Below are 26,167 nucleotides of genomic sequence, written 5' to 3'. Positions count from 1 at the left end.
TTACTTCACATGGGCATTCCTAAACACTCGGGAAAGATGAGAGGGATGAGTCGGGACGTTATAGACAAACATGAGATGTGCTGGCCCCAACAGCAGCGACAACAACAGAGAGGAAGGGAGCGGAAGAGAGGGCAAAAGAGAAGAGCAGCTCAAGCATAGACTGATGACTCAGCCGCTGACTTTAATACAGTAATAAACAGAGTGCTGCCCTAACGTTGCAGACACACACACACACACACACAATGACACACTCAGAAAATATGGTGCCTACACACTCCAGTGGATTTCTCCTGGTCTGAATGAAACACTAGCCTGAAAGGAAACAGCTGCTGGGAAGCTTCAAGGGTCACGAGAAGTGACCACATGACATCTTGATTTAAGGGCCTTTGCTTTCCTTGTCTGCACTGCTGTCACTTTCTGCCAACAGCAGGTATAGAGATGCGTCCTTTTCCCTGGTTGGGTGGGGGAAGTGAGGACCAAAAGAAACAAGAGAGACTGTATTTGCGTGTACATTTAAATGCCTACAGTACCGTCTGGTGGAGACAAATATACAGCTGGATACACGACGCATAGGTAGACATGAGGAATAAAAATGGCTCTAGAAGCTGTGAAGTAGCTGATTAATGATAGTAGATTTCATCGTAGAATAACCCAATGAAATTCTTTTGGCGGTGATTTTCAGCAAGTACACCACTGTTGTAAATACGAGAAATGCTTAAGCTCTTCCAGATCTTCTGCATTTCATCACGTAAAATCTGGCTGCCAGTTGCGTCTGTTTTATTTGGTCTTCCTTTCTCTCCAAAAGACCGTATCCTGGATCAAAGCAACGACAACCCCAACGAAAGTATGAACAGCTTCAACACTGACAACCTCCTGCAGAGCCTCACCTTTGTCTCAGCAGCTCGTCATCCCCTTTCTGCTCATTGGTGGATTTGATTTCTGTCAGTGTGGCAGAGATTCTGAGTCACCGATAACTAAATTTAAGTTTGTATCTAACCTATAAGCTATTATTGCATTTGGAAGTTTTATTCTTTTTCTCATTTCTGTTAGTATTGCACATGTTCCAGCTTCTTCCATTCTTCTCTGCAGAGCTTCATTAGCTCAGCCTGGTTAGATGGGAAGCTCTTTAGTGTTTGACTTAAATACAATTTGAAAAACGATGTACCGTTTTCCACAATTTATACCCTACTTCGTCTTGCTCTGTCACGTAAAAATTTGATGCAAAACATTGAAGGTGGTGGTGGTGATATGACAAAAAGCAACAGTTGTGTTTGAAGCCTCAAAATGAGAACGGTTGCAAATGAAAGAGGAGAAAAAGGAGAACCAGCCTGTCATGGATTTTTAAATTGATAATGCCAGAGAGGAAGTCAGATGCTAGATGCCACGCTGATTGAATAGATAAGCGTTGTTCCACTCCAGCGTTTCCTGCATCGTGTAGCGTGCTGCACTGAGTTGATTCTTTGTCTTCTTGGATGCTGCAGAGTGTTTTGATTCTCTGTATTTTGTTTTCTCAACAACACCATTAGTATGAAATCTGCTTACAGTCTAAAACATTTCTAAAAATGACTTATTTGTCCATCTTGAAAGACAGAATGTTTCTGCTCTCTCATACGTAGTAGTTTAACTCATTTGAAAAAAAAAAAAAGCTTTGCAATTAAACACATGTTGCAAAGAACTAACTGTTCCTAGAACATTTAGTTCTACCACATTTGGTAACACTTTATTTGAAGGGGTGTGCATGAGATTGACATGCCAACTTTGCATTAAATTATCATAGTTTACAAAATCAAAGTTGGCTCTTTTAATGGACTTTTAATGCAACTTTTAGAACAACTTTGCATTAAAAATGTCATTATTTACCGAATGACACTTCATGACAACAGTCATAAACATTCATAAAAACTTCTTTATGTTCATGACATGTGTTATGTCATGTTTATGACAGTGTCATGTCAGTATTATGCACACCCCTTCAAATAAAGTGTTACCCTTTTGTTCTACATATTTGACTTCATTTACAGCTTCTTCTATGACACTCGCTTCATAATCTATCAATAAAAATCTTTTATCAATCTTGATTTTCTTCACATAAGAACCTTTGAAATGCATTCACTGCCGTGACTCTTATCTCGCAGAAAAAGCACTGCAAGTATGTGGACACTGTAAAGTTTTTTTTTGTGTTGTTTCCACATGAATTCTTTCACTGAGATTTCTCCCAGATAAGCCAAATGCCATTCGCATGTCAAATGCGCTGAACTTCAAAGGCCGATGACGAGCAGCGCAGAGATCAGAAGTACGAACCGAAGTGAAACCGTGGATTCTTTGAGACAGCCTTTCCACATTCTGACATGGAAAATAGTGACAGCCCACTGAAATGATCATGTAGTGATGTAATGAGCGAATGTCATTCAGTGCCTCAGCCGTGTTTGTAAAGATGGGAGGACACGTTTAGGAAAATGATTTGAATTATTTTAACTTATGTAAAAAAAAAAAACAATGAGCATTTTAATCAGCAGATTTTCATTTTTATCAAATTTGCATCCATTTTTCTTTTTGAAGAACTATTGCTATATATATATATATATATATTTTTTTTTTTTTTTTTTTTTTTTTTTTAACTAGCAACAGCATCATTGCCATTGTGCCAGAGTTCTCCTGAAATAGATTGCTGTGGACTGAGTGTAACAGTCCAGCAGCCATGTGAGCTCCTAGTGGAATTTATAAAACAGAAACCCAGTGACCATTTGTCCTGGCACTAAAAGACTTCACTCTGCAAAGACTGATCGGGGCAGAGAGGGGCCTAATAGAAAAGAATGAGAGACGTTGACTTATCTAATCCCAAAGGTGTGACTGGAGTTAGTTTGCAGACATTATTGGGAAGCAGGGAGTCACAAGAAAATAGTGGTTTAGAATCCAGACATGTCGCCTGGGTCAAACTCTCCCTCCCTGCTCTGAAATGACATGCTAACTACAGGTGCTTGCTACAATTAAACAGTTAGGCTGAGCTTTTTTCTATGCTTTTAAGATGGCTCAAATAGCAGTCTGTACATTTTCATGATACAAAGATAACCCAATCGAATACCAATGTTGCTTTGTTAATTAGTTAAATATGGCAGTTGTCAATTCAGCATCTAACTCCTCTAAGCCTAGCCAAATTGTAATTAAATAGGACATTTAATGTTAAAACCCCTTCTGGACACTTAACTGAAATAATTCTAAGTGGGCTAAAATTCCTCCACAACTATTAGAAAGAATAATTTTCAGTTATTGGAGACGCTTCATGGCAGACGTTGCCACAAATTAACCAATAAATCCAACAATTGCCACAAGCAATTATCGGTTTTATTGGGAAAAATACTTTTTCACACAGGGTTACTTTTTGTCTTTCTGAGGTCATTTTTAAAAAATTTAGTATCTACAAACTGGGCCTAAATCCCCAACTACGCCCAACTAAACAACAAATATGCATCTTGTCAGTGTATTTTTCCATTTGTACATATAGGGATTAAGTATGTTTCCTCATAGTGATGTGCAAATTTATTTTTAACTTTGTTCTTATATGTTTACTCAATATTCATTGACCAAGAGATGATCGGAAAATAATTTGTGCCGAGTTACGGGGGCTGGAGCAGCACAAAGAAAGCTTTCAGTTAATCAATTAATCTCTCTCTCTCTCTCTGCAAGGCTTACAGAAAGAGCTCAAAGTGTGACTTTCTGAGGCTAAGCATGATTTTCATCTTGTACCTGGAAAAACTGTAACCTTTTCATTATTGCTAATCACAACCAGATGCTTCCAGCGGGAAAACAAAAGGCTTTGTGCCCACATTAAGGAACAGTTGGTTTATTATGTATGCTAACTGCTAAGACATAAAACTGACCGCAGGAGGGAAAGGGTTAAGCTGTCAGATCCAGAGTCCAGATCGCACAATGCTCCCTTCAGACATATCCGCCTTGTCTGAGACATTCCAGAAAGTTCTGGGCCTCTTTCTCCCTTCATATGAAAGAGAACATTGACATTTGGAGGCCTCAGTTCCTCTCATAACAAATGTAATGGTAATTTATTTTAAAAAAACACACAAAACATCATTTCCTCCTCCAGGTCATTATGTCAGGAAAGCAGGATTTTATTTTTTGAAACAGTCTGCATTCATTGGTGTTTGACTTGCATCAAGAAAGATTTCCCTTCAAATAATCTTAAAGCCTTTAAAGCTACTGCGATTGTTTTGCTATTTCAGGCATTCAAACATTAAAATGTTCAGCTCTTGCAGGACTTGCAGGACTGCTTTTGCTATTTAAAACTTCTATACTTTTTAAATGATCTAACTTTTTATAACCACTCTTCCTGTGAAGAAGCTGTGAAATCATACAAACACCTTGTTTTCTTCGAAGGCTAACAACTGCGCCTTGTTTTCAGCTTGAAACACTCAGCATAGTTTGCTGATTTTATTACAAAGTTTAAGTTTTATTGGGTTTTCTTTGTCTAATCCCATTTTTCCCTAGTAAAGGTTCATATCATCACCCACTCTACCTGATTTTGACAGTTTTTGAGGTCACTCCTAATCACCCAAAAAATGTGTGCAAAAACATTTCATTATTAACAACCGAAGGACAGGACTCTTCAGGAGTCCCTCCCACAAGTCTCTGCAGCACAACCACTTCATATTTCTCTAACTGCACTCAAGAAAATAATTCTACCCAGAAAATCCATCAAAAAACAAGTTGCAAAAATGCACAAACCTGATCTGTAAAACCAGAATGATGTAATTTTGCTCTTGCAGCTATTGGAAAGAGAGAGAGCAGAAACAAGCTGCACAAGCTCCTCCAGTGCAGCTTTCTGCCTTTAACTTTTTCGAACAACAGCTGGCCAAAAAAAAAAAAAAAAAGACTCGTGGTTATATATGCTCTACCCTCCACATGCACTAATGTGTTCCATGGTGAATGATTTGCAATGGCCTTCACTCAATCTGGATTGAGATTAAACAGGCTCCGCCAGCGTATCTAAATTACTTCACAGCGATGTAAAAGACGGATTGTCGGGGATCTCATTAGGAGTGAATCATTTCTCGACCTCAAAAGAGAGATAATGTAAAGTGTGAAAGCTGAGTTAGCCAAGCTGCACAAAGCAAATGAAGAAGTAGTAACACTGCATGACCAACATAACAATGTGTCTGATTCAGAAAGGTGATGGTAATATAGTGGTAAGCTTGGATTCCTCGGGGAGCAGTTGTGGTATTTTAGAGAAGTTAGCCACTCTAAAACAAGAAAGTCAACAAAGAAACAAAAAAAAAACAGTCCAATATCACAATTCTAGATGGATAAAACTCACATGAGAAATCTGACTTTATTAATTAGCTACAGACACACAGCTCATACAAACACTTAGCTTGTATTTCATAATAAAAGACATCAAAGCGAGGCACCCCAACAGGCTTAATAAATATACGATTAAAATAAATCAGACAGGCGAGAGTAACTGATGAAGACGTCTTCAATTAAATCTGTTCGGTCTATTTTTGAAAACAAATTAGATGTTTCTAATCTGTATCCTATATGTGCTGCCTTTTATGTAATCAGATTGACAGTAAGTAATATGAGACTAATTGACATATGGTAGGAAAACACCAGCTGAGTGCTGTTAGAGAAACCACAGCTTGATACTAAGTACACCAAAGAAAACATTTTCTCATGTAATGACTTATTGAACACCACTGCTGCCGCTTTCGATGTTTATTTACAATTGCTGCAGCAATCCATGTAAAAATGCAAGACATATTGTGAAAAAAAAAAAAAAAAACTAAAGTGGATGCGGTAACAAAATGAGACGTGCGCTGACTCTACGTGCCTCCTTCGGTCAGTCCGTCTGGCTGTCAGTCTGTGACACGATCTCTGTTTTCAGCTCCTTTTCAGGAAGTAAGTGTCAGATGGTGCTCAGCGTGCTCCCTCTGCTCTTCCCAACAAGGCATCAAAGACAGATCTCATAGCTGGGATATTTTCCAGGAAGCTGAGCAAACACTTGAGTAGAAAGCTTTGCAGGCAGGGATGCACAGTGGTAACAATAAGACCCCCATCTGTCTCAAGAGATGCTGGCCAAGAAGGCCCGATTTATAACAGATCCAATGAGGGCAGAACAGCTTCTCAATAGCAGCTTGGTTCATTTTTATCATATTTTTGCATCTGGCATGGAAGCATTCGGTTCAATGCTGCGATGAGTCGCATCTCGTGTGTCTAATTGTACATATATGAACGTGTCTATGAGCACAGGGTCAATGATATGAACTGAACTATGCTTTAAAGGCAAAAGCTAGAGATTTAAGTTCATGCAACAAGCATGGAGACTAGCTTCGATTGAATATACTTGAATGTACCAGTGTAAAGGTGTGTGTTCAGTGAACAGGTGGCTGTATTATTGTTATCTTCATTTTGTCTCGGACATAGGAAGACAGACCTGGGTATAGCATCAAATCCATTCTGTTCCCGGTTATAGAAACACTGGGATCACTGGGATCTAAATGTTTTGTGTGTGTGTGTGTGTGTGTGTGCTGGTGCTAACTGCAATACAAGATGATAGCAAACAAACAAAGATTTTCTAACAGAATCAGAAAATGTTTATTCCTGCAGCTTTGACAAACTTTCATACATGTGGAAGCCATATTGGAAACTTATCTCAAGGTTGCAAGGGGATCTTTATCTTTCCATGTTGCAATTTTGACTTCTTTGGGTTATTCTATTTGTTTTTTTTTTTTCTGCTTAGAAAATGACAGTTTTAAACTTGCAAGCACAAAAAGCACACGCATTATGTCATAAGTACACGGGACAGCGTTGAATGAAACATTCTAGAGAGCAAACAGTACCGTGAAGTACCTCATAGGTCTGCAAAATAAGAGTCATTGTCTTAGCTTGAAATGTTCCTCAAACATTAGAATGATAAAGCTTCTTGGAAAAACCGTTATATTAGTGACTAATAATTTCTAAGAACAAAGCAGCGTCCTTGGCATCACAAATTATGAAAACCAGTAACAACACCCTCTATAAAGCTATTTGTCAATATAACAGGGAATAGTGTCCAAAAAAAAGTCTAGTGAGTCTGAAGCAATAGCTCCTTGTAGTTTTTAATTGATATGTTCTAAGTTTCTGTAGAATCTGTCTCAGCTGCAGTGAAAATAGCAGCTTCTATGTAATCAGGAACAGCAAGCAAAGGTTAAGTTTCAGAATATAGATTTATTCATAGTCTTTAATAAAAGCACTACACATGTCAGTATGTTATGTTTTAAATGGAAGTGGGGATTCCAGCTCTGGTAAAAAAAAAAAAATAATAATGATGAACCATGACTAAATTACCTATAAGACAGAGGTGGATTGAATTAAAATAGTGCTCCTACATCATTTTTCTTCTTGTCACTCTCCATTTTAGTTTTAATTTAATCCAATGGAAAATATTTTTTGTCAGTTAGCCTTGTTTCCATTTTAACTAGCAGAAGTCTTGTTTCAACGAAGCAAGACTAAATGACCAAAAATGCTCATGCTGGCCCTAACCCCACATTATTTAGCTGAGATCTTTTCAGATGTGACATTTTTCAAGCTTTCCCTTTTACACATATTCTCTGTGTGTATGTTTAGACGTTCGTAAGAAGAGAAGCAGCAGTTGCTCTTTCTCCTTCCCATCTAGTCTGCATTTCATTCACTTCTTCGGCCCTTCACAATCTTTCTGTTCTTTTGAGATTAACGTTTTCAGGATTACTGCCTTTAATAAGGAAAAAAAAAGATCATCATAATCCCCTGATTTAATTCCCTTACATCCCATGAGCTCTTCAACTCAATGAGAGACAGTGAGCTGGAAAAGGCTGATGAGTCAGGCCTGCCATGATGTTGCACAATGCAGAATCATATATGGTTTGACAGCCAGGCTCTAAATCACCTAAATGAGTCAAAAAAGTTGATCTTAGAAGGCTGATATGTTACGCATTTTTTATGTATACACATGAACGACAATACTAAAGGTTCAGAGCTGCCTACAGTGCAGACAACTAAGAGCTTTCACCGGCTGTCATTGAAAAACAATTAAGACCTGTCTACTAATAAGAATATTTGTTAAAAATATATAGTTTGAAAACAATACATGCTAAAGAAAACTGTTGAATCAAAAACCACTGCAACCTTAAGTAAAAAAAAAACCTAAAACATAGTATATATTATATTATGATTAATAAGCATCTTTCAGGACAGCTTGAGAGTAAATAATCATATCTTTTCCCACTGCGTCTCTCTTCCTGTCTGATATATTTCTGTGTCATAATTAGGGTTCTGTTGTTTCCCATCACAACATTTCAGAAGCAGAAACTGTTTTCCTCTAATTTTACATTTCCACTACATTAGTTAGAGACATGCATAAAAAATGTGATCGATGAACCATTTTTTTGTTACATAATATCCATTTCCGCACATATTACTAAAGTTGGTATGTCGAGCTGTTGGATGTTACTTCATTGTTACCAAATAATAACAAGCATTAAAAATAGGTTCTTCGAGCACTGACATTTTGTCAGCTGTTGGCAAAGTCTTAAGCATTAACATTCTCTCAGAAAGTTTTTCTTTAATAGAAACTAGTTCTGTGTAAAAAAAAAAAAAAAAAAAAAAAAATGGCTTCCCCTCACCCTCACCCTCTTGAACAGATGTCTTCCTATGTGCCTAGTATGAGTCAGAGAGGCATTTACTCTAGACAGACCGTGAGAGGGCCAAAAAACACTCCTTTGATGATTAAGGTTACAGACCGCTGTCCGAACAGCGCAGCTTGGCCATGTTTTACAAAAAGCATCTGGACAGTGATGGGAACATTGAAGTGCCAAAAACGAGCAGGGGTTCTGAGCCCTCCCCCTTTCTGGCTCTGAACCATTTCACAGAGCAGATTTGGCAGCACTCCCTGTTTTATTCTTCCCAACCTGCTAAACTCAACTCACCTGTGGCTTGATTCGGCACACGATTTGACTCAATGGTATAAATTTGCTTACGCAAGCATTGATTTTGTCCCTTCAATTTCGCAGATCCTACATTATCGTAGGGGATTTTTTTATTCATTGGCGTAGGTCCACAACCAGCAACAGAAATCATTCTCTTCACAGACTTTCTGCGTTCAACATGGTCTTGTTTATTTTTAGCCCCACCTCTCACCTTTCTCCCTCCTTTTTTTAGCCGCCTGCTACGTTGAGGCAAACAGTCCTGTCTTGTTTTATCCGGCCTTCTCGTGTTCACTCATCCGTCCTTCTGTCTCTGGGGAATTATTCATGCTTGGCCTAGCTTCTCACACCTTTTGTACACCCAGGCTCTAAGGCACACATCCAAAAACAGCTTCATCCAAACATGCAAATTGAGCAGAAGGCCAGATTCCATGTTTATTTAATATTTAACATGCAAAGAAGAGAGACGAAGTATCTTTCTGTACAAGTTTTCAGATTACACAGTATTATAAAAGTAACGTTGACCGGTGAAATTACCAAGAATATGGTTTATTGAAATGTTTTAACATATAAATAAATAACTATTGCCAGAATAGGTGTAACTGTAGATAAATTCTGCATTGGTCCAATGGAAAGAGGTTTTTCACGCCAAGCACTTACCAAAAGGTAAAGACTTAACCGCACCACTCCAAAACATATAAAAACTTTTGTGAGCAACACTTTCTCAAAAACAAGATAAAAGAGAAGACATAAATACAAGAACAGGACGAATCACACAGAAAAGTACGTTCTGAAGACCTGGCCAACCTCTGAAATCTACAATATTTTTACAGCCCGATTTTATGGCTTTTATTTGCAGAACAACCAAAAACATAATTTTCCCCCTACTTTTCAGTCCTGCTGTACATTGTGTTGGTCTGTCACATTTTTTCATTGGGAAAGTCCTACAGTGAGTACTTACTCTGATTGATGTTCTCGAGCTGGCACATTGTTCGTTTTGGTCGTCATAGTTACCATGCCCCCAAAGCTCAATTTATCACCACCATCTCAGTTGATCTTTAAGATGTTTCATTTCCTCTGAATTTCTTCTGAATGTCTCGCTGCACCTCCTTTGACATATGTCTTCCCGAAGCTCATATCTGTAAATGTTTAATTTGAGTACCCTCACCTTCCTAATATCAAATTAAGCCTGTAATTTTTTTTATGGTTTCAATCAAACAAACTTTGTGGAAAACACTATTGACAATTTTGCTTCTTGGTATTCCATTTCCACTGCCACTTATGTGTAATTTGTGTTCGATGTGCAAAGGTTTTCTACCTTCGCTGATTCCTAATTGTGATTATTTAGGGCATTTAACGCCAACATAACAGAATTAGCACAGCTCAGATCACACCTCTGAGTAATGTTTGGTGCATTTCTTATTAACGCTGCTCATTATCGCTCTCATTCCAGAGATGCTGATGACTTGTTATTGCTTGAAAGAACTTGGAGTCTTAACGCAAACCTCATCACAGCTCACCGACGATTCTTCAGTCAATAATAGACAATAATCGTTCATCGTTTAATACATGCCTGGACAAAAATATAATCTAATAAGCCCTTTAGGATGAGAAGTATGTAATAGTTTTGCAGTTGAATAAATATAGGATAAGATTTTCAAATATTGACGCCTGTACAGAATATTTGCTTTGGATGAATTGTTGGGTTAATATGACTCCTACAGTGCAAAACTGCTTTCAAGTATGTATTGCAAGCAGAAACAGATCAGAAAATCTCATTGTCATTTTCCTGTCCATACCTACTGAACTGTGTCTTACCCTATATTCCAACCTTGCAAAGAGTCATTTGTCCCAGAAAGCAGCCCTCTCATCAGTTCCAACCTTGTACTCCAGTGATGTATAGGATCTGACAGCTAAGCAGTCCAGGTAGGACTCAGATGAAAAGGGCAGCTCAGATTTGGAGAAGCCTGGGGAGCTTTCTGCGTTCCCAGAAAGCAGACAGGTGGATATTATTTGTCTACCTATGCATGAACTCTCCATCTGTACAACTGCCTCTGTCTTTACGACCGTCTCTTTGTAGCAATTCTGTTTGGAGCCGATGGTTCACGTCTCCTGTTTTTCCGAGGGATTATTTCAGTGTCAGCTGTATCAGACAGATTTCAGATATTTTTTGCAGTTCGAATTAAAATTTTACAGAAAAGATGAATAGCAGGCATTTGTTGTCTAGGCTCAGTGACTGGAGGAAATCTGTTGGAATAAATGATCATCAAAATCATTCCATTCATCAGGGTTTTTTGTAAACCCTGTAAACAGTTTGCACAATCTTGTTTTCATAATCCTGACTGTTGTACATAACCTGAGTTTGTGTACATTTAGGTGAGGCATTAAACAAAAAGGAGGTTTCAGTTTCTCCTATAACTTTTACTTCACTTATTGTCATGATTGTGTGGTTGTTAGTGGACCCAGATGCAGAGAGGCATAGGCAGCTTGTAGGTAAAGAATTTTTCAATGAAAAAAATTATGAAAAAAACAAACTTACAAAAACCACAGGGAACCAGGGCAGAACAAAAGCTATAAATCCAAAAAAAAAAAAAACAGCAGTAGGGAATATGGGGAAGAAACGGGGGAAAATAATGGGGGGAAAATAATGGGGTATAACAGGAGAAGCTAGCAAAGACAGAATCCAAAGTGTTTAAGTACAGGGAGAGTTAATGTGGAACAATGGACCTGGGCTGATTGACTAACTGACTGCAGGTGTGAGGGGTGAGAGAGAGAGAGAAAGAGAGAGAGAGAGAGAGAGAGAGAGAGAAAGTGAAGTGGGCGAGGGAGAGCACAGGGGACTAGGAAATAAATCTAACACTAAAGAATGAGCAGGCATAAGGAACATAGTTAAAGTAAAGCACAAGGAAAAACTAGACACAAGAAAAATAAATTGGAATCACTAAAGATGAAGTGAACTAAAGAAAAACAGAAACAAGACTGATCTAATGAAAACAAGAAACTAACAAAATAATAATGAAACTAGAAACAAATCAAACTCCAAAGCAACCTAAGATCCTAACACTTCTAATCAACTCAACAGTCTATAACCAAAGGATTTCTCAAATAATTGCGTGGAAATTTTTTCCCTTCGTAGTAGGCTAGAACTTGAGATAACCATAATAGATATCAGCATCTTTTGCTCAAATAGATTTGTCAAACAAAAAAGCTCCAGATACAGTGATTGTTTTTCTCCAACAATTCATTAGCGTGTCCTTGTTCAGACAATGACACACAATTTCTGCATAAGCTGAAAAGGAAAGGATTTTAATAAAGGAAGAAGCACAAAAGGTAACGGATAAAATGCAGATAGGGAGGGAGAGACGACAAGTGGCATGGGCTCAGAAATGTGACAGTCTGGAGATCAGCTTAAGACTAAATGCCAAAAAAGCCGAATGGCTGCTAAGGTTCTGCAGCCATTAATTCTTTAGTAGCTGAGGCTGTGTGTGCCCTGGCAGATTCCAGATCAGCACCACTGGAGGAAGAAATGACACATATGGGGCTGTCAGATAATTTATCAGCAGAGAGCACAGGGTTTCGGTGCATTCAAGGTGATTACAGATTAAAGTGTCATGGCTTTTAATGCGCCTTTGTGCTTTGAATGAAAAGCAAGAAAGGCACCTCAAGTGAATTAACCAGCAGACGATTATATACCTCGCCAGGCAGTGATTGGCCTTGGACGATGTTGACCAGAACTAAACAAAACACAAATAATATGTGAGATATATCTCAAGGATGATTATTTCAAACCATTTATATGAAGCATTAGAACATTTTAGTTGGGCTGCAGTATCTAAACACCACTTTAGGAGAAAGGGAGGAGTCTGCAACAGTAAAACAAGACATGATAATTTACACCGCTGCTGCTAATGCACCCTTGGCTCATGAAAATGATTGTGCAAGCAACTAATACATCATAACTCGCTCCTTCTCCTATAGTTTGTTCACTGGTTCACAGCCTTTGCTTTAATCATAAACAGACACATTCCAGTAGAAACAAAGCAGGCCATGAAGAAGATCGCTGCCAGTTCTCTGGGATGTGGTAACTGCAGCATCAAGCTGCATCAGGTCTTTCCAGAGAGACTTTTCCTAGGACTTCTGTTCATCTGTTAAACTCCTAACCAGTTGCATCATTTTCAATAAACTTGAAAACTACCTAAATACACGGCAATCCTGGGGGAACAAAAGTTGCTAGAGGCTATGAAAGACTTAAGATTGGGCAATTACCCTAAACGCACAGGGAGAGCCTCACTTTCCACATTCCTTTAAATGACTAGAATCACTTTCCTTTCACTTTCCGGTTATACACCTACCTTTTGTTTTTTCTGTCACATGCAATCACAAAATGTACTTTGAAGTTTGTGGTTATAATTTAAAAAAAAAAAAAAAAAAAAAAAAAAAAAAAAAAAGGAAAGTGTTGAAAAGTTGTTCAAGGACTGTGAAGACTGTAAACTCACAGAAATGCCAGACATCATTTTAGTAAAATAACATTGGTAGCGAATGGTGAGAGTTTGTCACTTAAGTACGTGCAGTTGCACGTCCTCTCAGAGTACATTATGACCCAGTTCTATCAGTGGGTAATGCACAAGTGGGTTATGATACCTGAAATAATCAAGCTTTACCCCTACACCTTGCAGTGAATTTCTTGAGCGTGCCCCACTTATAGGTTATGTAATCATATTTTTTCTCTCTTCCCTCCCCCCCACCCCCCACACACACATTGTATGTTTGTGTTTTTACCCACAGGCTCTGCGTTGGCATATAAATCTCCAGCCCTGGGCCAGTGAGCGCCACTCTCTGGAGGATGAAGCTAAAAGGTTCCTCAGCTACATCACCACCCCACAGGTGAATCATTGGTCGAAGAAGTACTGTTGCCTAAAATAATTTTCTCTTGGATGAAGCCGTTTTTATTTTTTTATGCACACGTGATTCTCTAGTGATAACAGCAATTAGCAGCTGGAGACACTCTTATCCTTTTTTGTTGAATTCAAGAAGACTGCATATAAAATACAGACTTCTTAACACAACACAATGCAGCATAATATGGAGACCCAGCTTTACCCTGCTCAATTCTTTCTATTGTTCAATCTTTTTTAGAGTTACTAATGCTGCTTAATCCATTGCTACCCATGTCAGTTTATCAAAAATACATACCACCCTTCTATCAAAAAATTCAACATTTCTAACATCCCTAACCCATCGATGATCACACCTTACCAACTCTCTTTATAATCTATTTCATGTTACTAAAATGTGTTGCTAAAGTAAAATAAGTGTTCTATAATATCCTTATATTGAATGGATGTTGTGGCATTTGTCTTTTGAAAGTCAAATAAAAAATAAAAAACATATATTTTGGAAGGAAAAAATGAAAACCTGCAAAAATCTGTTTGCAACTTGTCAGGGAAGTTCCCACGAGGTCGACAGTAACACTAAAAGAGCTTCAAGAAACTCTGTCTAACAATGGTTGCCTTCTACATGGAATAACAATCTCCTACACTCCCCATATATCTGGAACAAGGAGCACGGTTGCGAGACAAAAGTGTTTTCTTCCGTAGCTAAAACCTTGTGGGATAATGAGCCACGGTCTGATGAAACCCAATTTGATCTTGGAGGTGTCTACAAGAAAGGTGATTAAGAGGAATTTTAGTTTTTTTTAGCATCACAGAGAGTCTAATGGCCTCGCCAGAGTCCAGAATTTAACCTGACAGAAAATCCATTGAGTCACCTGAAGAAGACTAAAAACTGGGGAGCATATAGTGGTTTTCAGAAACACAAAACGGCGGCTTTGATTTTAGCTATTTGCTAACGCAGATATTTGAGTGCGACATTAGCGCTAAAGGAGAAGCAGGTCATATAATTAACGCCAGAACAAGGTTGTGCCTCTCAGACTACAATTAAATGACACTCAGATCTCTTCTATATGCAGCTCAGCTATTTGTCTCGCTCGGTCGTGCACTGTAATTCATTACTCTATTGATTACAACATAGATGGATCTCACAGCACCTCTATTCAGACCGAATCAATGAGATGCTGTAGTTTGTTTTTTTCTTCTATATCAGTATTAATTACAGCAAATCGATAGAGATGTTCTGCATCATGATTAAAGAGAAATCCTGTAGGCCTGTGGCACCGAGAGATAATTTTTCTCTTTGTTCCCACCCCAAGCCCATTTGAAGACTTGCGTTTTCATCACCCAAAACTAAATTTGGCATTTTCACTTTAATGAATTCGTCATGGGGATAAATTGGAATCTTATCTGTTTCTCTTTTGTAATGCAGCAGGAACAAAGAGAGTCTGGGTCCAAATTACTAAGACTCATCACTTTATATCTTCAACAAAGTACAGATTCAGCTCGTGTGTGCGTGGGTGTGTGTGTGCGTGTGTGTGTGTGTGTGTGAGTGGGTGCTTTTTGGTTATTTGCATGCAGGGAAAGCAGGAGAGACAATGGCGAGAAGAGGGAGGAAGATAGCGTGTGTTTTGTGGGAAGCCGTGAAAGGGAGCCGTCCGTCATCGACAGTGACAGACGAGGGTGGAAGCAGTCTGTGCGGGAATCCTCTGCATCCTCGGCTGTAATGCTGACTGACACAATGTCTGGTGGAGCTGCTACTCTGAGAGATGGCCTGCAACACAACTGTCCAATCAATAGCAGTCAGCAGTATCTAAGCAGGCACTGGGAAAACACAGAAGAGAAAACGTTCTCTGAAAGGCGTACAACAAACACCGCAGGGACACTTCCTCTCATGCTCTCAGAAATTTTGGTATTCAATTACAGCAATAAGCTTTAAAAAAAAATGACTTTTTATAAATGGTGTTTCTGTCTTACAGTGCTCGTAAGTCAGCAGGTCAGTCCATGTTGCTGCACATTATCAGTGTCAGACATTGTGGAGCATGTTTAAAATTCAAAAATGAATTCAAGTAATTCCCGAGACCACGGCTATTCCAGCGTTAGGTACGACAAAGACACCCTGAGGGTAGAGATGAAAGGGAGGCCTGACTAACCTGGTGCTTCTCTGCTTGACCCGTCACTGAACAATATGACTGGAATTTCTTTAAGAAATTCCTTGCAAATTCAAATTTTGCAAGGGATGCAAACGTGCATGATTTGGCTTCAAATGTCAGTTTTTAGCCAACAATGGGTGTGATTTTACAAGTGACTGTAAGAGATTGCAAACGATTTCTTTTATGAAAGGGCTAATCACACCCACATTCTCAGTCATTTTTCTGCATGTCAACACTGATTGTTCACTGTAAGCTAATTATACACTGCAGAGTACGAAGGAACACACACACACACACGCGCACACACACGTATCTCCAGGCATGCTGTTGTGTTTGCGCTTTGTGTGAGACAGTTAGACTTTTGCTCACGTGCGAGCCAACAAGGTTCCTCCTTGTGCAAACTGAAGCTGAAGAACTAAGAGACCAGCATGTGAGTGCTTGAACAACCTGCTCTCATGCTAAAAACTCAGCTACGTGCAAAACGGCTAACCTACGACTAACATGTTTTTTTTTTATGTTTCCTTAAGGGTTTTTAACACATATTTATAAACACCCTGTAAGTTTTTATTTCAAAGTCTCCAGTATTTAATGTATTAAAACATTGGTGACTCTCATGAGAGCCAGAAAGAAAAACGATCCATTATAGTTTAAGGAATGAATTCATATGTGGAACATGAAAACCTTGAAATCTTGACGTCCTTCTCATCGTCTTTGCTTTCCTGCTTTTGTTTTATCCCTGCAGGACCAAGAAATGTCAGTCAATGTCTGAGCTCCAAGCCCAGCTGTACATCATGTGGAGTATTACACATATTGAGATCGAACCCCAGAGGTCACACTTCATTTGCTATGATCAGATTCTCCAGCCATTTGCAGGCATTTATAGCAATAAATAAAATTAAAAAATCAACAAAACGTTGATATTAGTATGTTCAATCAGAGGAGACAAGACTCGATGCGCATGCAAATACACACACATAAAGTCAGTTATTAGATTCATTACTAATTTAACTCTAATACAGCCACTGTTGACTTTTATAGGATGATTTATGTTGTGTAATTTAACACAGATCACGCCTCTGCAAGTTGTGCTTAATAAATTGAGTCATCAGTTCTCTTCCCCTATCTGTTAACAGATGTTTTATTTTAATACAACATAAACTGAAAAGTGAGCCAATATTACTCATTTCCAATTTGGTGCCTGCTTTCGCTTTGCAAATACGGCTTTTGCAATGTTTCAGTATTTGAAATAGTCTGATAATTGTTCCAGACAGACAGCTGGTGTCACGTGTACATATTGTGTGTCTGTGTTTGTATCCAGGTAACCTGTGCTTCCATTGTTAATAATGATGCCACTACAGGAGCATCCACTGGTGACTGGGCTGTGTGCCTCGATCCAAAATTCAGCATAACCCACAGGATGGAGAGCAAGAACTGCAGGATGTACTCTTTTGGGTGGGTATAAGGAAAAGTTGATCCGTCCATGCTGTGCATGCTTAATATATTTGTGTAAAGGGGCAAGCTAAAGTGCAAAATAATTTATTGCTTTTGTGTAAATACATATCGATATTTAAAAAAATAATTTAACAATCTCTGCATCACTTACAATCAGCCAAAAATAGGATCCCTTTATTTCCCCCCAATATTTTGTATTTATTTCCTCAAAAGAATGCATTTTTACTATGTTTTAGCTTTTTTTTTTTTTTTATGTAGTCATTTTGAATGAGGTCCACCAAATCACTAAGGTGTCTTGACCGCCCTGAGGATTGAGGGTTAAATCCTCCCAGCTGAATTATGTCGAGGATCGCCGTTTCTTGGCGGGCTCTGCCCTGCCTGCTCTCCCTCTGGCTGGGGTTAACAGACTCCTGAAAGGCATTTTCTGCAGCGAGAGAACTTATTAATTTGACTGCTGAGAGACAGCACAGGTGTCCTGGCATCAAGACACAAAGACCCTGCGAGTCGGTGGGGTCAGTTCACTCCTGATTCTTCATGGCTGGTTCTCACTGGAGGGGCGATAGTTAGATAGTGATACTCTGGGGCTGACTGATGGGAATCTCCACTTATCAGGAAAAATAATGTTCTGTAAAAGTATTCACACTTTTTGAACTTTTTAATATTTTGTCTGGTTAAAATCAGATTTTTTTTTTTTTTTTTTTTTGGCTTTCATGTTTTAAGCTAGAACAAAGCAGCAAATGAATGTAAGAACTTATATTCTGACCATATTAGTTAGGCTTAGCTTATAAGACAGAAAAGTGAAACAATAACTGGAAAAACAGCACGTGGGTCACTACTTCTTTGCTTTAAAGGAATAAAAACCTTCTTTTCACTTTTTCATGCCGTCCAATTAATCCTTTGAGAACAATTCGTGATGAAATCAATACGCTCAAGTCACCCCTCAACTCTGGCAATGAAGGCAATAAAAGCAAGATGACGACAGAAATTTCCTTGAACATTTCACTCTGCAGGGCTGGTTGATGTGCTCCCTATTTGACCTCCCGTTATTGTGCACACACCAGCCGAGTTCTTGGTCATGTTCTTGACACAAAGCCGGGCATGCTGAGCATCCTGCCGTCAGGACTGGTTTCCACCACTTTATTTAGATTCAAGCAACAGTTCACAGCTGCACATGGAGCTGGGTTATAAAGGAATGCAAAACACAGGTGTCTCTGCGTACAGCCTTGAAGTCATCACATCTCGGAGTACGTATTTACTGGCTGTGCCCCTTTTGTTTTCAGTTGATGGACCTCATTTGCTGTGTGGATAATGAGCTGAAGGCAGCTGTGTCTGGGCAAGATGAGCAGCTGCTCTCTCATTGGTCGGCTGCTTGTTGCTCGTGTCTGGAGAGGGATAGTTTCAGGATGTTTTTCCACATGACAGATCACTTATCCACTTTCTCAACCCCCCACTATTTATATTTGGAGTTAATTTTTTTTCCTATAACCTTCCTACACTTCCCTCTTCGACATGGTGTTCTGTAGTTGAGAATGAAACAGCTCATTCTGAGAAAAGATGAAGAGGGAAAAGGTGAATAGGTGAATGGAAGTGCAGGGACTTGATCACGGAAGGTCAACTTCAGGTTTGTGAGCATCACTTTTAACGACATTTATAACTGCTTAAAATAAATTCCTTTTTTTATTGCAGTAGCATGATCTCATACCGGAAAATTCTGAGAAAATATCCTACCTTTAATTTTAATACAATTAGTCAACAGGAGAAAAATACTATAATACATTTGCTGCATGTTTGTTTTACATGTTTGTTGCGTCATTACTGACAATTACAGCAGTCATTGTCAGGAACCTATTTCCTTGCATTTTTATCATGACACAGACACACATTTCTCATAGACATTACTTAAAATAGGAAATACAAGAGAACATAATTTTCAAGTAAGGTAGATGTGTATTGATCCTTGTTATGAAATGGCTACATGAGAACAGCTCCTTGCCGAAGCGAATCCATATGCAAAGTTAGAGCAATAATTCACATTTGAATCAACTTGAACTTTGACAAGCAAGGATGTACCCAAGTTTATCTTGTCGCTGCACACAATGAGAACGAAAGTAAGGAAGTGAAGCCAAATCTCCAAAGCTTACTGTTAGACGGCTGCACAAAGATTGACATTTGGAGGTCACAGAGGCTTTTTAACAACCACTAGATGATGCATAAATATCTACCAGTTGTGTGCAATGGCATTACCATCTTGAACATAAGCAAGTTCACAGAAATTGTTTAGAAAATTAAGCTGTGCTCATCCCCAGACCTAAACCTTGTAAAGGTGGACTGGCCAGAGACGCCCTCTTATTTATGACCCAACCTTGTGAAATGTTTAAGAAGTAGAATAGACATTGTATCAAGAAGTGTCTCCAGCAGCAGCAGAGGTAGCTGTCACACCAGCAACTTTCTAAAATGCAATTATTAGTCGAGATGTGATTCTTTTCACCCACTGGATAAACACAGACTCAAATTAAAGGTTGGATTTTTCAAGGTGATATTATGTTGCTTACACGAGGAGCTTGACTTGTTCCAACTGCTTTTTGCACATCTTTATCAGAAGGTGCAAACAAGTCTGGATTTACGCCGCATGCACTTGTTTTCCCTTTACAGTCTTTTGGTCATGACTGAATGAAAACCTGCAACATCAGAGGCATGTTTGACCTTTGGTGGGCTCAACAAAATTAGAGCAGAAATCTAGCGTGTGCCCATGTTTCACCTTGGACCGGCACATTTGACTCCATGTTTGGTCAACACAGCACTCTCCCTTATGTTCTTTTAAACAGACGGATCGACTGAGACAGATTTGTGGTCTGTCTGCGTTTGAATTTTTGATCCTCTTTCGTTCCATTCTTGTGGGTGTCCATGCCAGCAGTCTAGTTGTCATTCTGCCACTTCGGTTTATAATTTACACTACAGTCTGAAGAGGTTTTTCCATTCCTTTACCACGGTATGAAAAGACCCAACTCGTTTGCAAAACCAGTCATTATTTTTTTTTTTTTTCATCAGAGTTCACCTTCTCCCGCTGAACTACAATCAACTTGTCTTGAAGTGCAGAAAAGATTTGTCTTCCCTGGAATTGGTGCACAACCGTCCTTGAAGATTCAAGGCCATGCAGCTACAAATTTAGAACACTTATGTAGGCTAGCTCTTCGGCAGGGAAGTAAAAATACCTTCACTTTATTATAAATGGACCATGTTTGCTGTCTGAGGAAATGTAGTTTCTAACACATTGAGCAGATGGGCAATATAACCCTGTGATTATTATCACTGAATCCAAAGCAAGTTAATGGGGTAAAGTGTTTTCTTCTATGCAAACAGTGAAGGAGCAGGTAGAATTAAATGTCATGATTAATTTGCTTCCCTGCTATAAAAATATTCAGTGATCATCTCTAGATTCATATGGCTCACAAAAAGCTTTGTGTCTGTATCACATCAGAAGAACAGAAGAGACCAACAAAGATCTTTTTTTTTTCTTTTCCCTATTATAATACACTCAGCTGTAAGGTACGGTCCACTGACGAAGGAAAAAAACAAGTTGCAACTTCTCTAAAGTTTGGGAAAGTTTTGACATGCTAGTGTTTTGTCATGTGGAACCAAAATCCAAGTTGTTATGGTGTAGGGCTGCTTGTCATTAGATGGTGCCAGAAAACGTCATTTATGTGAAAAAGGGCTGAATAGAGATAAGTGCTGAGACATTACAACACAACAGAATCTGAAAATGAAAGAAAGGAGGATTTTTAAGCCATACAATCATACTAAGCAGACCAACCAAATTGGTTGTATGATTAGTATAAGAAATTGGTTTCAGAGAAGAAGATAAAGCTGTGAGAACGTCCCAGTCATTCACGTGACTGCAGCAATTCAACAGACAACTTTTAAAAACAACCGAAGGTCACAATGCACAAAAGTGAAGACAGTTTACATGGAAGAAAGATCATGATAGATGAAAGGTTCGCAGCATTTGTGAGATTTGAAATGCTTTAAGAAAAATAATCCACTCTGGCTTTAGCCCTTCTTAGATTTACCATTAGCTCTAGCCATTTATTTTAAATGAAGACTTCAGTAGGTAACTACTTCAAAAAACATGCACTATCCCTTTTTAGTAGAATTTTCTCCACACTGCTCCAGTTCATGGTACCCTCCATCCACAGTGTCTCTGCTCTTGCACGCCACTCTAATGTTAGAAAATGATGGCGTTTTTCACTACCGTCATTCAGAAAGGCTTTTGTTGCATTGTAAGCCCCCCCTTTTTTACTCCCTGCTGGGATGTGGGCGATACCTATCATCTGCAGTGTTACTGCAGTCATTCACTCCAGAGAATGGGAAACTGTCAATGGCAAATTTAGTGCTGTAAAAAAGAGACATCGTCTTTCATGTCAGTCCCTCGCATCTACTCGTCTCTCATCTTCCTGCAAGTGGGATGCGTTCGGGGATCCGGCGCCTCATCTGTTGAAGAATTGTATTCCCACTGCCACAATTACAGGGTAAAGTTGCAGCACAAACAGGAGACATGGGAATGCAGAAGGAGAAACAGAGTTAGGGGAAAAAGAGGAGGGGATAACGTGGGATTAGAAAAGGGAATCCGAGGCAGACATGTACAGGGTATCCTTTGTTTTTTTGAGTTTTATAGAAATGTCCAAATAAAGGCAAAGTCACTTGAAACAGATGATCTGAGGAGCTTTACTGCAGCACATAAAACTTAAGTAAATCACCAAAGGCTGCAGCAGGCTAAGACATGGGTGTGTATACTCAAGACGAGTCGCATCATTGCTCATTGTGAACTTTATTGCCCCATATCACAAGCTTCAAAAAGAACAAACACTTACGACGATAATTGCGTCTCACATCGCCAAGTAATGACATTTCCAACAGGGTTGATTGAACCTCAGCAGAAAGTTGCTCGCCCCAGCACAAGATCCAGGTCGTCTTCATGCACCTGTAACTAAACTAAACTCATAACGCTCACCTCACACAAAATGCCGCCCGCAATCAGAGACCACCATGACAGCATGACAGGTTAACAGAGAGAGAAAATACGTAATGTATGGCTCTTACGAGCAGCAACAAGTTCAAAGACGTAACACAAAGGAAACAGGAGTAACCAAGGAGAGTCACAAAATTTTCTCTACCGTAAGCATCCAATATCTTCGTGTGTGCTAATAAAGTAAGGACTGTACCAAAAAATATTCAGTTGAGTTTATGGTGGCAGTATTGTTCACTTCATTTATGCTCATGTAAAAATGCTGACTTACTATGATCAACAGAACTCTGTCTTACGATGTTAAAATTTCATCTAAGAAAGTACGTTTGTAACTCATCCCATCCACACTAAGCTAAAAGGAATTAGTGGGTTGCTGTGCTGTAAAGATTCTTAACACTCATATGGTGAATTTTTTTTAGCTTTTCCCAATATGTAGTACAGATGTTTCTGATCCTCAGAGAATAAGGCCTCAGAAATATGGTCATTTTATGGGTTGTCCCCATGTTTTTGATTTTAAATGAAAAATTAAATGAGTCATTTCTGGGTGTGTTGAAATGCTTTTTTAAGAGCAGACAGTTTTGCCCTCTTTAGAAGGAAATACTTTGCAGATCATTTTTCAAAGAAACATGTCATGCTTTTCCAATTTCCTTTTTTTTTTTTTTTTTTGCTTGTATATTTTGGTTTTATTTGAAGTAGTTGAGTCAATACAGTGTTGTATAAAAGGATTTAGCCTGTGACAGGCTTCCTGTATTTTTTATTTTTTTTGTCAATTTCCTTTAGACCTGTACTGTTAGCACATCACTCATATAGCACCTGTCTGACAACATGAAGTAGGCTAGGTGATCTCAAGAAGAAGCCCATCATCCCCTGATCTGAAAAGAAATTTCAAGAACAGATGAGAAACAGAGTCCCCGGAGTCTTTCTGTCTGGAAAGAGTTACAAAGCCATTTTTGAGGCTTTGGGACTCCAACAAACCACAATGAACGAGTCGCCAGCCTACTATTATTACCACTAGTGTGACTCAATGACCTATCCAGAAGTTTTCAAAGGGAACCTAAAGCAACATCTGAATCCCAGTATGGCCCCTCTTGCATCAGTCAAGGTCAGTGTTCAGCCAGGTATTGTGAATCAGAGATTTAGAGAAATGGCAGCAGTAGGGCAGTCGATTGCTGACCAAAAACAACATGAAAAATGACTCACATTTTTCAAATAGTAATAATAATAATAAAATGTAATAAGACTTAGGAAAATATTGTGTTGACCAACAAGAAAGATGTCAAATCATTGTGAAGAAGTGCATTACTCATTACATCTGGTGTAAAATTAGATCTTAAATCTGCCAGTCAAGCTATCCCCTATTTGGCAGAACTGAAGACTTGGTCAAAATGCCTTCACAGTGAAAAGGTTTTTTAGTAGTAGTAGTTGTAATTGTGAATCTTTCTTTTTTTTTTTTTGGTTCCTGTGGTCTTCAGGTTGGGAGTGGATGATCACTCCCTGGAGCATTTTCTTGCACGATCAGGTTGTGAGGTCCACTGCTTTGATCCTAGCCTGGAGCAACCTCACCTACAAAAAGCTGAAATGTGGTTCCACCGCATCTCTATAGACTGGAGGGACCCCAGTCCAGCAATTGCCTCTAAAAGACAGGCAAGCAAGAAACTGGCCACCATCCTCGATGACTTTGGACACAGAGACGTAAGTGGCAACGCAGATCTGTATTTATTTATTTTGTTGTTTCAACGTTATTTGGGCGCTCCGTGCAAGTACCGATCCATTCGTGCACCTCACCGCGAATTATCCCTCACTATGATTCCTCTCCTGGGTGTCTGTCTCAAGATCCAAGTGAACATCCCACCATTTCAGCTGGCAGCTGAAAGATCCGAATTTAAAGACGACTCTTGGCTAGAAAGCCTCTTCTTGTATATACTGTAGATGCAGGTTTTTTTTAAATCCTAGTTCAACTCCAATTTCAACTCATTTTCTGGAATCTGCCAGTTTATTGCAATGATTCAGTTTGTGAAATGCACAAATATAACATTGCTGTTGTGTGCTGGTTTACTGAAGACAGTAGTCAACCTGCTTGAAATGCAGGGCCATGCACACATCCTCATAATGAGATTTTAATGTGAGTACTCGGTGTGCCAGCGGAGCAAGCAAAGGCACTGGCAGAATTGTTCTCTCTTAAAAGGTTCTGCCAGGCCCCTCAGACAGGAAACAGTCACTCACAAAGGTTAACGCATGCATTTGTGCTGCCTGGAGCATTGATCTGCAATGGGTAAAAACTGCACAAATGACTCATTTACGGAGTTCTGGTGACCGACTGAGACAAAACACTCACAACGACTCACAAAGAAGCAAATGTCAGTTGCTGAATGTCGCGTCTTGTTTGGAGAAAAGAACTACATATTGGATAATTAACTGCACTATAAGCCAATAAAATCACATTAACAGGGCTACCCAGTCCTCCAACCAGACTTGAGGTGACCAATCCAGTATTTCTTATACCTGCTCTTCAGTTTGCAAACACATGATTTTTTCCCCCCTTTTTTACTTTTACACATCTGGTTTAAATTCATGCCTGTTCACCAAACATCTACAGAACTCCATAAGAAGCTGATAAGGTAATTTATTACTTCAAATGAAGTACTTTACTACCAATAACTGAAATATGAGACAACTTTAAGATTCTATAAAGTTTTCTGGTATTTTTCTTCCATTTTTTAACTACATCTAGAGGCTTGAAATATCCATAATAATTTTTCATCTCTTTTTCACATTTTGTTATGTTATATCCCTAAACTTTGATAGATCTTATTGGAATTCAATATGTCAGCACCAAGTAGCGGGCACATGAAGTGAAAAGAATGGCATACAGCTTTCAAAATCTTTTGAAAATAAAAATCTGAAAAATGTGGTGTGAATGTGCACGCCGGTCCAAATAGTCAACACTTTGCAAACTTTGCCACCTTTCACCATGATGCTGCCAGCATCATGTATAACAATTGGGATGACAATTGGGAATACAGTGGTATTCCACCTTACTTTCTCTATTCCACATTAGTAAAAAAAAAACACACACAAAAAAAACAAACTTTAAATGGGCAGTATTGTGTAAAATCGACTTTTTTGATCTTCACATTAGGTTATAATGTTATTCCCTCATCAAAAACATAACAGAAGTGTTGCCTCGAGTCTTCCACACATGTTTGAGAAATCCTTTAATCACCTGTTACAACCATGCAGCTATGCAAAACGCCTGGAAGGACCGAGCACCGCCTTTCTGGGGAAGCTCCTCCTCAGAGCCGCAGCTTCCAAGCTTCCGAACTTCCGCCAAACAGAGCATCCGCCCCCTTCTGCTCTCCCTCTCAACTCCTTCAGACTAGCCAGGAGCAAATAGCACACACCTGGTTGAACTGTGGAGCTCATTATACAAACTGATTCTCAGTTCCATGCTGATAAAAGCATTATTAAAGATAAGATCTAGTGAACAATCACAACTACCTTGGAAAATTACAAAAAGTTTGACTTCTTTAAAACGAAGCTAATATAAATAAAAGACGATTTAACACTTCTCTGCAGAGCACTTACAACAGTTTTATTTATTTATTTAGACTCGTGAAACTTGTTATTTTACACTAAGAAATGCTCAAATGTCATCTTTGGTGCATCTATAATTTCTAATTTGCTCTTCAAAGCAAAAAC

General features: G+C 38.9%; 1 protein-coding gene across 1 annotated transcript in view; it reads left to right on the top strand.

Annotated features, from left to right (window-relative positions):
- The window catches only part of mettl24 (methyltransferase like 24), a 35,896-nt gene that overhangs the window by 5,129 nt on the left and 4,600 nt on the right, over nucleotides 1–26,167 (top strand). The window contains exons 2-4 of the mRNA XM_015012985.2: nucleotides 13,737–13,835; nucleotides 17,312–17,445; nucleotides 23,941–24,160. Of these exons, the coding sequence (XP_014868471.2) occupies nucleotides 13,737–13,835; nucleotides 17,312–17,445; nucleotides 23,941–24,160 (453 nt within the window). The remainder of the gene's footprint in view (nucleotides 1–13,736; nucleotides 13,836–17,311; nucleotides 17,446–23,940; nucleotides 24,161–26,167) is intronic.

The sequence above is a fragment of the Poecilia mexicana genome, unplaced genomic scaffold (genome assembly GCF_051168715.1).
Source record: "Poecilia mexicana isolate PSO_F unplaced genomic scaffold, ASM5116871v1 scaffold_21, whole genome shotgun sequence".
NCBI classification, from domain to species: Eukaryota; Metazoa; Chordata; class Actinopteri; order Cyprinodontiformes; family Poeciliidae; genus Poecilia; species Poecilia mexicana.
This window is presented reverse-complemented; position numbering and strand designations above follow the sequence as displayed.